At 40.0% G+C, this 14,547-nt stretch overlaps 2 protein-coding genes across 2 annotated transcripts in view; one reads left to right on the plus strand and one right to left on the minus strand.

Annotated features, from left to right (window-relative positions):
- Positions 1-369: 369 nt before the first annotated feature.
- Positions 370-9,412, minus strand: LOC139950868 (succinyl-CoA:acetate/propanoyl-CoA:succinate CoA transferase-like). Its single transcript, XM_071949704.1, has 8 exons — positions 8,929-9,412; positions 7,598-7,750; positions 6,747-6,986; positions 5,736-5,924; positions 4,967-5,182; positions 3,774-3,911; positions 2,625-2,753; positions 370-1,750 (listed from the first exon to the last, which is right to left on the minus strand). The coding sequence occupies exons 1-8, from the start codon at positions 9,128-9,130 to the stop codon at positions 1,566-1,568; spliced, it is 1,452 nt and encodes a 483-aa protein (XP_071805805.1). The 5' UTR covers positions 9,131-9,412; the 3' UTR covers positions 370-1,565.
- Positions 9,413-10,765: 1,353 nt separating this feature from the next.
- LOC139950870 (neprilysin-1-like) overlaps positions 10,766-14,547 on the plus strand; it is a 37,302-nt gene continuing 33,520 nt past the window's right edge. Inside the window, exon 1 of the mRNA XM_071949706.1 lies at positions 10,766-10,927. The gene's annotated coding sequence lies outside the window, so the exon portion shown is untranslated. The remainder of the gene's footprint in view (positions 10,928-14,547) is intronic.

Genomic DNA, 14,547 nt, shown 5'->3' on the forward strand with positions numbered 1-14,547 from the left:
ATAGTACTGCAGAATAGAATAATTAGTAGAATATTTTTGCAAGACAAATTTTTGAAACGACATAATCTAAGCAATTAGTTATACACATAGTGTTAGCGCAAACCAAATAACGCATTGATACCTCGCTATGTAATGCCTTAAGCCCCATTAAGCAGCACTAATCACAGACAACTGGAAAGTGATATACATTTTGTAAACTTTTGTTTACTTTTTTACTGAACTCATTTTGTATACATTTTTTACTGAACTCATTTTGTATACATTTTTTACTGAACTCATTTTGTATACATTTTTTACCGTGTAATGGCTGACCATATTATGGCTGAACATAATATTAGTTTTATGTGATTTAATGTGACCAAGACAAGGTTTGATTTCAAATAGTCGGGTCTTTATTTTTAATGAAACTTTACACTTGCATCTTTTATAAAGCTGATGTACATACCAAGTCTATGCTGTATTTTACTTACATCTTTTATAAAGCTGCTGTACATAACCAAGTCTATGCTGTATTTTTAAACACGTAGGCATATTGTTCACTGCATATAAACAAATAAATAGTATAATTCTTGAACAAGTCTTGCGGAACGATAACAAAGTTTGTCTTACTTTTGTGCTTGTCGTACAATTCTGTAGATTCCAAGTCTAATAATGCCCATAACACAAAGTGATCTAACGTGTCCCTACAGGTATGTAAAATACAAATAAAAGATTAGATTTGTCCAAGGTAGTCTGGTTCCCAGACCCAAAAATCTCCGACTAGTCAACATTGGGACAGTATCATTGATGTTCGGTGTGGAATCGTAATGTCAGTCCTGTCGGCCATAGATCCAGGAGTTTTTATGCCAGCTTTGCCAATGCAGGCGTTGTGCCTAAATAAAGCGTTTGCAAAGCGATGCGACAAGTTCAAAATAAATAAACCTGGGAAATCACTCCGGGATCTGGTAAGTTTTTCTTTTTCTTTAAAAATATTTTTTCAAAGGTGTTTTGACTTGAGTGTTCATTAAACATTGATTGAGAATTAAGTTTCATGATTTTTGAAAGTGGTAAAAATGGGGCAAATCTGGTGACTACTAGCTGTCGAAATTATACGTGTTGAACCAGATTGTCATTAATTGCCGATCAAAATAATCTCGTAACCCTCCGGCCTGGCGGCCGTCGGGAGGAGGGTTACGTTATCGCAACTAGTGCAGACATGGTTTGCCTGGAGTTTTAGAGCAGGTCGGTGCTCATTGCGTAAAGAGCCTTGGACAAGGCTAATAAATTTTATCTTTAAGTACGCGCTAATCCTCCAATCAGATTGGCAGAATGGAGTGGTGATAAAAACCTATATTGCACGGCTAATATCACTACCATGCGTGTTCTATGTCACGCGCCAAGTTTGCTTGAAGATAAATACGCTATCACACGCGCGCTCGTGGAAATACGGAAAACATAGCGTGTCAACGAGGCCAAAGGCCGAGATGGATATGGGACGCAGAAGCGCTATATTTTTTCCCTATTCCACTCGCGCTTGTGTGATAACTTATAATATACTCTGTAGACCATCTGCTTCAAGTGGGTCTCTAAGGTGATGGCATACAATTGAGCCTCTCAAAGGCAGCTTTCTCAAGAGTCTCTCGGACGTCCGGATGTGCGATGTTGATCAAGGCATGTGCCCTCTGACGGAGGGACTTCCCAAAGAGATAAGCAATGCCGTACTCTGTCACAATGTAATGGACGTGAGCTCGAGTTGTTACCACCCCACCACCTGTATGATAATAAACACAATTGGGGTTGAACAAAGTCGAATTGACTAGAGTGGGATTCGAACTAACAACCTTTCATTTACCCAGTCAGTTTCCCTTGATATATTGATATCTGAAACAAAAAGTCGCGTCCCCTTGAAGGTGATCCCCTGGCTGCCGCTGCCCTAGGTTGTATAGTAATTTGGCTGTGATGTGGGCTACATAGCAGTTAACAGTTGTATGGCTTCTGACTGGCACCCCTGAACAAAGGTATTGACAAAATAGGGACACTGCCAACATAGGCCTGGATAGCTCAGCTCAGTTGGTAGAGCGCTGGCACATTCGTCCGGAGGTCGTTGGTTCGAATCCCACTCTAGTCAATTCTTTGTTCAACCCATCAATTCATTGAAAAAAGGTTTATAGGCCTATTAAAATAAAGTGGTCACATAAAAACAAATCTTTGAGTGCCCCTCTCACATCACTCCCGAGGAAACCGTTCTTTCTCTCGGTCTGGTCCTTCCCTATGGAACTCGCTCCCCATTAAACTGAGAAAAGAGGCTTCCTTCCATCTCTTTTAACAACCAATTTCACCCTCTGTTTATTTTGTATACAAATCCCAGATGTCCCAGGTAATTACTAAGTGAAACATGCTTATGTTTCACTTAGTTACCTATTCATGTTTGTTGCGTTGTCATTTAGCCTTCGAGAAAGACTCTGCTAGGGTCGAAACGTCAGGCCATTAACTATTTTTTGCATTTATACCCTTGGTCCGTTTGGTTGGTAAGTTGTTTGCAACAGCTAATTCTATTTTCTCATCTGTTATTATTACGATTCAGAAACTTTGGATTCACTCTGACAGAAGACTTTACATGGAAAGAGTTTTCGAAGGAGACTAACCTGTTTTGATAAACGGCGTTATTTTACTCTCCCCTCGCTTTGTAGTTGATTGAAGAGCCAGTATTGGTTTACCTAGTCCATCATATCCTAACGATGCCCCCCGAATGAAATCCACCTGTCCACCAACACCTGTTAAGAAATTGATTGCAGACGTTCAGTTCAGTTCAGTACAACATTTATTTCCAAACTCCTCATCACAAAAAAAAAATGTTACAAAGTGATACACAAAATGCAGGAAATGGGAGCAACAACCAAGTAAGCACAGCTTGTGTTAGGGAGTGCCCATACAAAGAAAAGATCCAATACATATAAAATAGAGTTAATACAGACAAAGCACAAAGCACAAGACTAACAAAGACCAGGACAACAAAGACACACAACATTCCATTGGTTAAGTCCTACACTCAAGTAAGAATGAAAATTAAATAATTTTCATAACTTTCAAACCATTATTTAAATCTTTCCCATTTAAAAATTACTCTTAATTCATGACGACGGTTGGCTTTTCTTGTAATATTATTATTCATTCACCCTTGCTGATCTGATAAGTGATCTATAGTGTTTGTCCTTTGTACGTGTATACATGTATAATATAAGTTATCACACAAGCGCGAGTGGAATACGGAAAAATATAGCGCTTCTGCGTCCCATATCCAATGAGGCCGAAGGCCGAGTTGGATATATATGGGAAGCAGACACGCTATATTTTCCGTATTTCCAAGAGCGCGCACGTGATAAGTATTTATTTTTAAGCAAACTTGGCGCGTGACATAGAACACACAATACGCATGGTAGTGATATTAGCCGTGCAATATAGGTTTTTATCACCACTCCATTCTGCGAATCTGATTGGAGGATTAGCGCGTACTTGAAGATAATGTGTTTATATAGGTATGCTCTTCTGTTTATTAGAAGTGCTACTCTTTTGTTTTCTCTCCTACGTGTATATTTCCTTTATCGTTTTTTATTTTTGTACTTTGCATATTTATCTGTGAAATTAACAAATGAAAAAATGAAATGGTCGAAGCTAGACACATCCATCACCATGTCCATACTACTATAGATGACCTATGTAAATCTGTATTTTAATTCAGTCTCTGGACTGCGACAAGCAGATGTTTTTACAATAAACCAGTAATAATAATTTACCTGAAAACATTTTAGTGCCGATGGAGTCGGAAACAACCTGGCCAGTCAAGTCGACCTCAATGCATGAGTTGATTGCTGTGACTCTGGGATTCTGAGATATAACTGTTGTATTGTTTACATGCGCTACGTCCATCATTACTAAAAAAAGAAGAAAGAAAAGCTCAGGTTGGCTTCATAGTCATACTTTGCACTGTCTTCTACCTAAAGTGTTGTGGCCGAGTGGAGAAGAGCCCCGCCATCTGAAGCTCTGGTGCTTCTGTTCAGCAGAGTGTGGGTTCAAATCCCGGTCGTGACACTTGTGTCCCTGAGTAGGGCATATTAATGTTGCACAGGCTGTATACTCCCCAGGGAGCTGAGATGGTTTAAGGAATGAATGGCTGTAAGGCCCAGTGACGAGTGGTAGGTATGTGTGAAGCGCTTTGAGAAGCCCTTCGGATGTTTGAAATGCTATATAAAAAACTGGTTATTATTATATTACCTTTATGGACACCAGTTCGACTCCCACCTCGGACTAAAGCCTCGCATGTGGATTGGTTTTTCAGACCCTACTTGATTGTACGTGGGTTTCCCGAGTTGGTGCTTTCTCAAACATTATTTTAATGTTTACATGTAATTGCACAAATCAATAAATTGTGATTCAAATAGTCATTGTGGACAGCGGTCAGCTTGGCTGGATTCATCTTTGCAAGTCCTTGTGATTGCAAGCCCTGCAGTCTAACCACTTGACCTCAGTGACAAGTTGACGCTTACAGGCGTGGAAGTGCAAATGGGTCGCTACTGTTGGAATTGTTGTGGCCGAGCGGTTAAGAGCTCTGAATTCAAGCTCTTGTGTTTCTGATCAGCAGAGTGTGTGTTTGAATCCACCAGTCGTGACATGTGTGTCCTTAAGGAAGACACTTCACCGATTGCTTTATCCTTCGGATGGGACGTAAAGCCGTTGGTCCCATGAGTTGTGTAACGCATGGAAAAGAACCCAGTGCACTTATCGAAAAGAGAAGGGGTTTGCCCCGGTGTTCCTGGCTGGATTGGCAGCATATTGTGCCACAGCACTTTGTAAACCATTACATGGTGCTAAGGATTAGGTCTCATAATTCAAACTTCGTCCCACTCACCTTGCAGTAAAAAATTTGCGCTTTGTATCCTTTGGAAAAAGGCGCGTTATGATAACTTATAATCAGAAAATGAGTTCTTACATAAGGTTGGGTTATCGTTCATAAAGTCGTACAGCTTCTGGCTCCCGACGGCAAAGCTACCAACCGCCTTGCCTGTATGGATTCGTTTCTTAGAGTTGGTGACTGCTCCATTCGCTATCAACGGCAGGATACCATCGCTGAACATCTCAGAGTGGATGCCGAGATCTTTGTGCCCCAAGAGACATGAAAGAGTTGCGTCTGGAATCTCACCAATACCTGGAGTAGGGACAAGAATTGTCAGCACTATTACCTGAGATTTGACTTAAAGACAATTACCTTGAGAGATACACATGCGTCACGAAACTGCACGATAATCGGCCACGCACTTTGGTCTATACAGAACAATGTTCATTTTGCAAAGGGCCTTTCCACTCTTGGAAAATCTTTGGAAGGAGCGTCAAGACCAGGGGAACAGAGGCTATGGTCTTCGTAGCCTCTGAAAAGCCTCCGAGTACATGTAATTCCTGGCCTATCTCTAGCTCTTTAGATACTGTTCTCCGAAAATGTGGAAATGCCTTCATTTCAGGATATCTCTTAAAACTTTTACCCTTTTCTTTTTAGATATTTTTGTCAGCAGTAACTCTCATCCGGGTTCAAAAGTACACAAACAGCTGACTCTAAAAATTGTTCATACCATACAGATTTGATCTGGCAAACTAATAAACATGCACATTTTTTAAGATTTCAATGCGTAAGGTTCAACGGTCAGATAATTGTGCTTCCTTCAAAACAGATTGATAGTCCTTTAAAATAAACTTCTTCTTCTCACCCAATTGTAACGTGGCTCCATTATCCACTAGATTGTCCGCAATGGTTTTACCAATGATGTGCTGCTCGGGGGTGATCTTCAGTGGTTTCTTGTTGAAGAGTGGAGTGTTGACTTCAACAACGTAGTGGAAGTGAGACACGTGAATCAGACCATCTCCTAGTGTCCGTGGCATGTGAGGGTTCAACTGACCTGTCAAACAATTTTGTCAACATGATAGTAGAAAACATCCCTTGAAATATTTCTGTCTGAAATTTCATATCAATTTTTGTTATGAGAAATAAATAATCTGATTTTGCACTTTGAGTTTATCGCTCAGTGAGCGTTTTATTCATTTTTGTTTTGGCATTCGATGCAATGCAAAATTTGTAATTGGTTTTTAATTATTCTCTTGTGACCCAGATGGCAATCGCTCTCGAACTTCTACAGGTTTGTCAGTTTATGTTTATGGTGGATTACATCAAGTGCTTACACTGCCAGCAACTGTTTTGCTAGCAAAACCAAATCTGTATTGTTCCTTTAAACTGGCACAGGCCTTGAACTTTGCTCTTGATGCGGCACAGCAATTTTTATCTGAAAAGGGGCACTTCAATGAAGAAAATGTAAATTTGTATTGAAACCTTGCAGAAGGCAAGCTCTGCTGTTTGATCAGTTGTTCGAATCCCGGTCGTGACACTTGCTGCATAAAATTGGGGAGGTAGTGCTTTCTGCTCTACCGGCCAGGCTTCGGACTGATGATACCCAAGCCTACATCCGTATGGACTGTAAAAGGGGTAACCCTGTTTCAGCCCTAGGAGTAGGTGGCAAGGGCCTCGTAGCCCACACCTTGAAGTGGCCTTCAGGCCTTGTGTGTCTGGCAACTTGCATAACAAAAAAACAAAAACAAAAAAACTACAGCAAAATCACAGGGCACCAAGGCTATTGGTGCTGGTGCCTTGGGTTAATTTGAGGCCTTCTGGTATATTTCTTGGGGAGGAGTAGCAAGTCTCAGAGTAAAACAATAAAAAAACTCACCGATGATGTACTTAGCATTCTGAGTAGCGGACCGAGTAGCGTCAACACTCACTCCCATGGAGCAAAACCCATGCTTATCCGGCATGCTAACGTGAACTAGTGCGACGTCCAACGGCAAGACCTGACGCCGAAACAACATAGGGATCTCGCTGAGAAATATCGGAATGAAATCCCCACGGCCCTCGGCAACAGCTTGACGAGCATTGCCCCCAATGAACATAGAGTTAGATCGGAAAATACCTAGAAAGTAAAAACCACTATTAAGATATAACAGGGGAAATTGTTAATATAGGGGGTGGAGGTATTACAGATTCTCGATGTACTATATCTAAAAATATTAGTAGTGAGATGCCGCGTGACCCTCCACGTTGAGGGCGCTTTGCTTCTTGTGAGTGCGGAGTTATCTCTCATGCATGAAGTTCCAAATGCTGGACTGGGGGGGGGGGGTTAAGGTGGGTACACAAACTCAAAAATCCTGAATGGGTTGCAGTCTCCTTTTGGTCTAATGTTGGTACAATGGATTTTCAGGACTTATATAACAGAGTTAGGGTAATGGAATTGGTTGGGGGGGGTTCTGAGCAGCAGAGCAGACCTACCAAGTCTCACGCATTAGGCGTGAGACTCACGCATTTGGGCTCTGTCTCACGCTCACACGCATAGCAACCATTTTCTCACGCATTGGGGCCAGACCGGGAACAAAATAAAAATTAACGACAATGCATTGCCAAATCGGGGGGGGGGGGGGGGGGGGGGGAAGGTGGTGAGCTTTGAAAAATCTCACGCATAGCTGGCCTCTGGACTTGGCATCTCTGGCAGAGGGAGGGGGGGAGGCGGACATGTGTGACACCTACCTTCATATTCTGGTTTCATATAATCGCCTGGTCCCTCGGTGTGTATATGGACTACCTCAACATTTTTCAGGGAAGCCTTCTTGCCGTGCTTCACCATCGCATCGACGAGAGTCAAGGGTGTAGCCGCACCACCATGAATGTAGACACGGTCCCCTTCAAGTAGAAAATTATCAAGTTCTTTAAAGATGCTATTTCAATAGGTACTTTGATTGGGGTCGAGAAAGTTACAAGCTTTCATTTGAGCCATTGCTCGAAAAAAGTCCGCCAATTATTAGTAGCAGTGAAATAAAGTGCTCAAAATTAGTTTTTGTCGGGATCCCGACAATATATCACATGACCAATTCTTATGTAGTTTATAAGAAACGTTTTAAAATTTTGTCATGGTTCCTGACCATTAAAAGTAAAATACTCTTAGTAAAATACTATACTCTTTGAAATACCATTCACTCAAAAAAATATATTTTGTAATGTTTGGGGCCAAAAATCTGACATAGAATCTTTAAACAGGTTAATTCCATGTTGGATACAGTTTTTTGTTTATAGAGTAGATTGTGCCAGTTCCAGTGCCTGTTTTGGGTGACTTTTGGACCATTACAAAAAAGGTCACCCTTTGAGGAAATTGCTAATTATAGTGTAATAATTTCAAGGGCACCAAGGTAATATCCACAGGAAGTACAAGGCCTTCCAATCTTCCAGGTTTTTTGGTCAAAGTAAAGATACTATAAATGTTATTGTTATAGTTACATTCAGCGCTGACCCCACATTCTTAAAGGCAGTCACTACTGGTATTTACTCAAAATAATTATTATCATTAAATTTTTCTTGATTACAAGTAATGTGTAGAGGTTGATAGTATAGAGCATTGTGAGAAACAGCTCCCTCTGAAGTGCCATAGTTTTCGAGAAAGAAGTCATTTTCCTCGAATTTGATTTTGAGACCTCAGATTTAGAACTTGAGGTCTCGAAATCAATCATCTAAACGCACACAACTTCGTGTGACAAGGGTTATTTTTCTTTCATTATCTCGCAACTTCGATGACCGATTGAGCTCAAATTTTTACAGGTTTGTTATTTTATGCATATGTTGAGATACACCAACTGTGAAGGCTAGTCTTTGACAATTACCAATAGTGTCCACTGGCTTTAAATGAAAAAGACACAAAAAAGGCGGTTTCTCTCTATAATGAAATGCCCCTCTAATGAGGACATTGTACATTTCTAATGCAAAGATTCTAGGGGCAACAAGGAAATGACGCTACGGTATGACAGAAAAATATGTCAAAATTTCGAAAAAGGAATACAGCGCCCCAGTTACTGAGTCTAATTATGCACCTGTTTTGATGAGTTCCACAGCTTGTTCCGCTGATGTTAGTTTGGGTTCACGCCCAATCTCGGGATGAAATGGCTCCCTCGGAATCTCAAAGGCTTCGCTGTGATGATGGGGATGAATGCACCGAGAAAAACGCACAAATCCATGATGATCCCCGTTGAAGAGCAAGGCTCTTGCAAACTTACTGCAGAAGACTTTCGCCATCAAATCAAGATGTTCAATCAATCACTAGTGAAACTTGACACTAATCCGTCGAGAAAGCCAACCTCATTCCAACCAGTTTAAAAATTAATATGGTGTCCAGACCTCTCTACTCTGTGCACAGAGAAAGGCTTTCTCTATTATGTTATTTCATGATTTAGGCTACCGGTTACAAAGCCAACACCCAATAATTCTACTGTATCTACTACACACTGGTTGATGTTTTGTTGTTGATATTTTGCACGTAATGCACGATACACAATCTGTCAATGCATGACCTTAGAGAGTAGGTCAACCTGACTAGAGACTGCCTGCTGCATAATGCATGAAGCCCCACCCCCCCGGTTCCGATCATCACACTGGCGCCCTCGCTTGGTCATTGGTAACCATTTTCATGCTGTATTTATTTTTTTGGTTTGCGGTATAATTCCCCTCCACAGCGGGGATGCGATTTTAATTCTGGTTTTTAAAACAAATTAATCCGTTTATTTCATACAGTGCCCCCCTTTTGTTCACCATTAATCGTTAAAACGGCAATGCAATTGTGGGTGAATTCTCCACATGGGCTAGCCCTTCTATAGCTATAGCACACATTTCCTTGGTGAATATATGATGGAGATACAGTACAGGCGCGGACCTCTGGGACCCAATTTTATGTAAAAACAGACCAATTTATTTGCTAAGCAAAAACCATTGATCTCCATTATACTTCAGTATAATGGAGATCAATGGCAAAAACTGAGTGGGTCACCAATCACAACAATGTAAACTTCATGTAAATTTTGCTGCTAACCTTGTAAAGCAATACTTCCGCTGTGCTAAGCAAATCTTATGCGCCCTTGGACGTGTTTCGACGACCCGGGTAGAATTTTCCTCCTCGATCGAGAAAGTCGAGCATGACCCTACTCTCCAATTCGAATTCCGGGCGCATAAATGTTGCCCTTTTCCGGCACCAGTGAAAGAAAAACTACTTTTCAAGTGACAAAAACAGGAGTCAAAGAAAAAGTCAACATCGTTCAATTTGCTTTGTTACTGATAGCAACAAAGGCAGTAAGCCACTTTTTTGTCCGCCCGCCAAAAAGAGGACTGTAAAATTTCAGTGACTGCTTCTCTGGTTGGATGACGGTAGCGTGCAAGCAGGATCGAAGAAGAACAAGGGAAAACGTCCAGTTTCATTTTCAGGTAGCGGACAAGTAGAAAAGCGGAAAAAACTAATTTAAGAACAAAGTTAAATCTGACTTCTAGCTATTCTGAACGGAGAAAATAACAGACGTTCACTTCAGTCATAACTTGCAACCATAGAGCTACATGTATATATAGCTCTATGCTTGCAACCAAAGTAACCCTACAATAAGATTAGACAGGGGACTAGTCCTCCCACCTAAAAGTACTCATGACACACCGCGGTGCACTCAAGCATGTCAAGGAGACCTTTTCGCAAATACTGGGGCGCGCGCGTAAAGCTTGGAATTAGGTGCATTGTGGTCTAGCTGGTAGCAAAATTTGATTCATATCTATCCCACAATGCACCTCATTCAACAGTCTGCGCTTGCGCATTGGTATTTGCGATAAGGTCTATGGCCGGCCAGCAGCGGGCGCCCCCTACCCCCCCCCTTCTTGATATTTAGACCTGAGTGCCGATGACATGACAGCTAGCGGACGTGTTCGATCCTCGAAGTACTTCCCTTCTTCTAATTGACAGCAGTGGGAACTCGGAAGGGGCTCTAGTTATAAACAACCAGGGTATTGGGCCGAACCGACAGGATCAACGACAACTCAGAAGAAACCTTCCAAGAAATTGTAAGTTGTCATTTTTTTACGACGTGGACACTGAGCTGACATGTCAGACTGACGCTACGCTAGGTAGATGACAGCACAGTGACTGTGCGGTGCGGTGCGGTGCGGGGATATCCTCCCCTTACCAAAAAATACCAGTTTTCACGCTATTATGCCTTTTTCTTTGAATTGGGGAAAAAATAATGATAATTTATTTCAACCGATGCCCTAATTACCTTCTCTTGTTAATATGAAGTATGCAAACATATATTAAAACTTGATGGACATTGAAATGTTTACACTACACACCGATCTTCAATGACTTCAACCATGGAGGAAATTATTCCTCCATGCTTCAACTGGCCCCATTTGTTTTGAGTTTTTCCTGTTTTCACGGCAAACAAGAAAGCATGGTTTCCCGGTGAAGCCATACATGGAAGAAACATCTACAGTGACTACAAGTGTTCTTGAGATTCTGTGTATGACTGTATAGCCAGCAGTTGCCTTCATTTTATTCAAAATATATTTTTATTAAATTTTTAAAATTACCATGGTAACTTGCAAACAATAAAAAAAAATTAAAAAATATAAAAAGAGTGAATAGTTACTGGCTTCAAAATCTGATTTCTATTAATTTTGTTTCTATTTTTTTTCTTTTCTATTTATAATAAAGTATATACATAAACAGTGATAATTGAATCAACAAGCTGATGTTTAAATTTTGATATAAATAATAGTATTGATACGAGGGTTACAAAATAAAAATCTCCAAAAATATTAGAAAATGATATAAGGCACATGGGTTCTTTAAGCCTCTGTATTTTTTTTTCAAGAATGCTCAGCAAAACATTCTGTCACATGATTTTGATCATCATGAATTGTGAATTGAAATAGCGTTTGATGAAACTTTTTCGGTGGGCAAATATTTTTATATGGCCTCAACATTATGACATATTTTTGTACCTTGTAGAAATGCCTAAAATACCAAACTTTTTGCATTTACAAGTGCAAATGACCAGTGGAGCCTTACGTGTTTCTAAGTTTTGGTCAAAGAAGAGGAGACTCTTTGCTTGGCATATAAAACCACACAATTTTTATCTAGGGACTGTTTACATTGCGCACAGAGAGGTAAAAGATTTGCAACGATAATAGGGAAACCTCGAAAACAGGACCTCCTACGATATATTAAAACTTGATGGACATTGAAATGTTCACACTACACACCGATCTTCGATGACTTCAACTGGCCCCATTTGTTTTGAGTTTTTCCTGTTATCACGGCAAACAAGAAAGCATGGTTTCCCGGTGAAGCCATACATGGAAGAAACATCTACAGTGACTACAAGTGTTCTTTGAGACTCTGTGTTTGACTCTACAGCCAGCAGTTGTCTTCGTTTTATTCAAAATATTTTTTAATGAAATTTTAAAATTACCATGGTATTTTGCAAAAAATAACAAAAATAAATAATTTAATAAAAAGTGTGAATAATCATTGGCTTTCAAATCTGATTTTTATTTATTTTTCCCCCTTTTTTCTCTTAAAATTTATAATAAAGCATATAAATAAACAGTGATAATTGAATCAACAAGCTGATTGTTTAAATTTTAATATAACTAATAATATTGATCGGAGGGTTAAAAACCTCAAAAAATATTATAAAATGATATAAGGCTCATGGCTTCTTTAAGCCTCTGTATTTTTTTTCCAGAATGCTCAGTAAAATATTCAGTCACATGAGTTGATCATCATGAATTGTGAATTTAAATAGTGTTTGATGAAACTTTTTCGGTGGGCAAATATTTTTATATGGCCTCAACATTATGACATACTTTTGTACCTTGTAAAAATGCCTGAAATACCAAACTTTTTACAGTTACAAGTGCAAATATCCAGTGGAGCCTTACATGTTTCTAAGTTTTGGTCAAGGGAGAGGAGACTCTTTGCTTGGCAAATAAAACCACACAATTTTTATCTTGGGACTGTTTACATCGCGCACAGAGAGGTAAAAGATTTGCCACGATTTTAGGGACACCTCGAAAACAGGACCTCCTACGATATAGTTATTAAGCAAATCTCGTTCATAATAATGCTATTTTTTAGTATTGCAATTATTTTACTATACAAGTCTATATGCAATTTACAATACAAGCTTATACTTTATATGGTGTTGTACCAAGAAAATACAAGCCAAGAGACATTTGTTAGGTCAACTTGTCTACATCAGTCTCTACCAATGACGTCACCGTCCTACTCCCAGTCCCAGCTATAGTTTGGCTGTCCCAACTATGCAAGCTTGGACATTTCCAGGTGGGACATTTCTAAAGTTGGGCCCGAGGTTAGCCCTGGTAGGACGTCAGTCAGTGCCACTGCAACAGAGGAGTCCAACCTGGGCTAGGCCCAAGTCTTTTATTAGATAGAGCGGCGAGCCTCATCTTTTTACATCATCCACGCAAAGTAAACAACCCTACCTAGAGACTGAAAGTAATTTTAGTAATAAAGTTCTACTGGAAAAGTTTCTGTATCACCCATAGATTAATATATAAGAACTAGAGGGCGCACTGGCCTATATATGCGCCCTGGTATGCGCGCAGGCGGTCATTTTCTAAGTTGACAAAACAGCCATCTCACAGCGTGTGTTTGTGTGGCCATTTTGTAAGTTGAACAAACAGCATCGCGTGAGCGTTCAATAAAAAAACCCTCAAATGTGTATTTCATATTCGTCGCGCGTACAGAATGGCGCGCTTGTCATCTTACGGTTTCGTCGCATTTGTGCAAGAAGAATCACCAGTGCGCCCTCTAGTTCTTATAATAACACTATGGTATCACCCCACCACTTTTTCATTCAGTATGAAATAATAGTATCTGATTTACCTGCAATGAGCTGAAAAAGTGGTGGCATGATGATACGGAAAGTTATCCTGTTCTAGATACCTGTCAAACAAAACATGGAGTCTCCGTTGATCAAACTTTGTAGACAGGTAGGCTAAAAACTAAAGGCTTAAAATAAAGAATAATACAAAGAAAACTCATTCTGTCATAGACAGAGGGGCATATAAATTGTGTTGGTGGCCGCCTAAAAAGTTTCAACAAACACTATCCTTTCTAATTCACAATACATGTGTAGACTGTACAAGTGTTCCGCGTATCGCAACAAGAAAACATCCAGGTTGTTTTACTATTTGTAAAGTCTATAACACTCGGTGGATTGGTTTAAAGGCAGTGGACACCTTTGGTAATTGTCAAAGACCAGTCTTCTTACTTTGGTGTATCTCAACATGCATTTAAATAAAAACCTGTGAAAATTTGAGCTCAATTGGTCGTCCAAGTTGTTCTTTGCGGGAGGATAATGGAAGGAAAAACACCCTTGTGGCACAAGTTGTGTGCTTTCAGATACCTTGGATGAATTTGAGACCTCACCTCAGCTGAGGTCTCGAATTCAAGTCAAATATTTTGGTGAGAAATTACATTTTTCTCAAAAACTATGTTACTTCAGATGGAAGCTGTTTCTCACAATGTTTTCTACTATCAATCAGCTCTCCATTGCTCGTTACCAGTTAAGTTTTTAGGCCAACACCAACAGTGCCCAGTGCCTTTAACGAACCAAGCCTAGGGATGACTGTAAGTTAAGAGCAAGTTGTACTCC

The sequence above is a fragment of the Asterias amurensis genome, chromosome 18 (assembly GCF_032118995.1).
Source record: "Asterias amurensis chromosome 18, ASM3211899v1".
In the NCBI taxonomy this organism is placed as follows: Eukaryota; Metazoa; Echinodermata; class Asteroidea; order Forcipulatida; family Asteriidae; genus Asterias; species Asterias amurensis.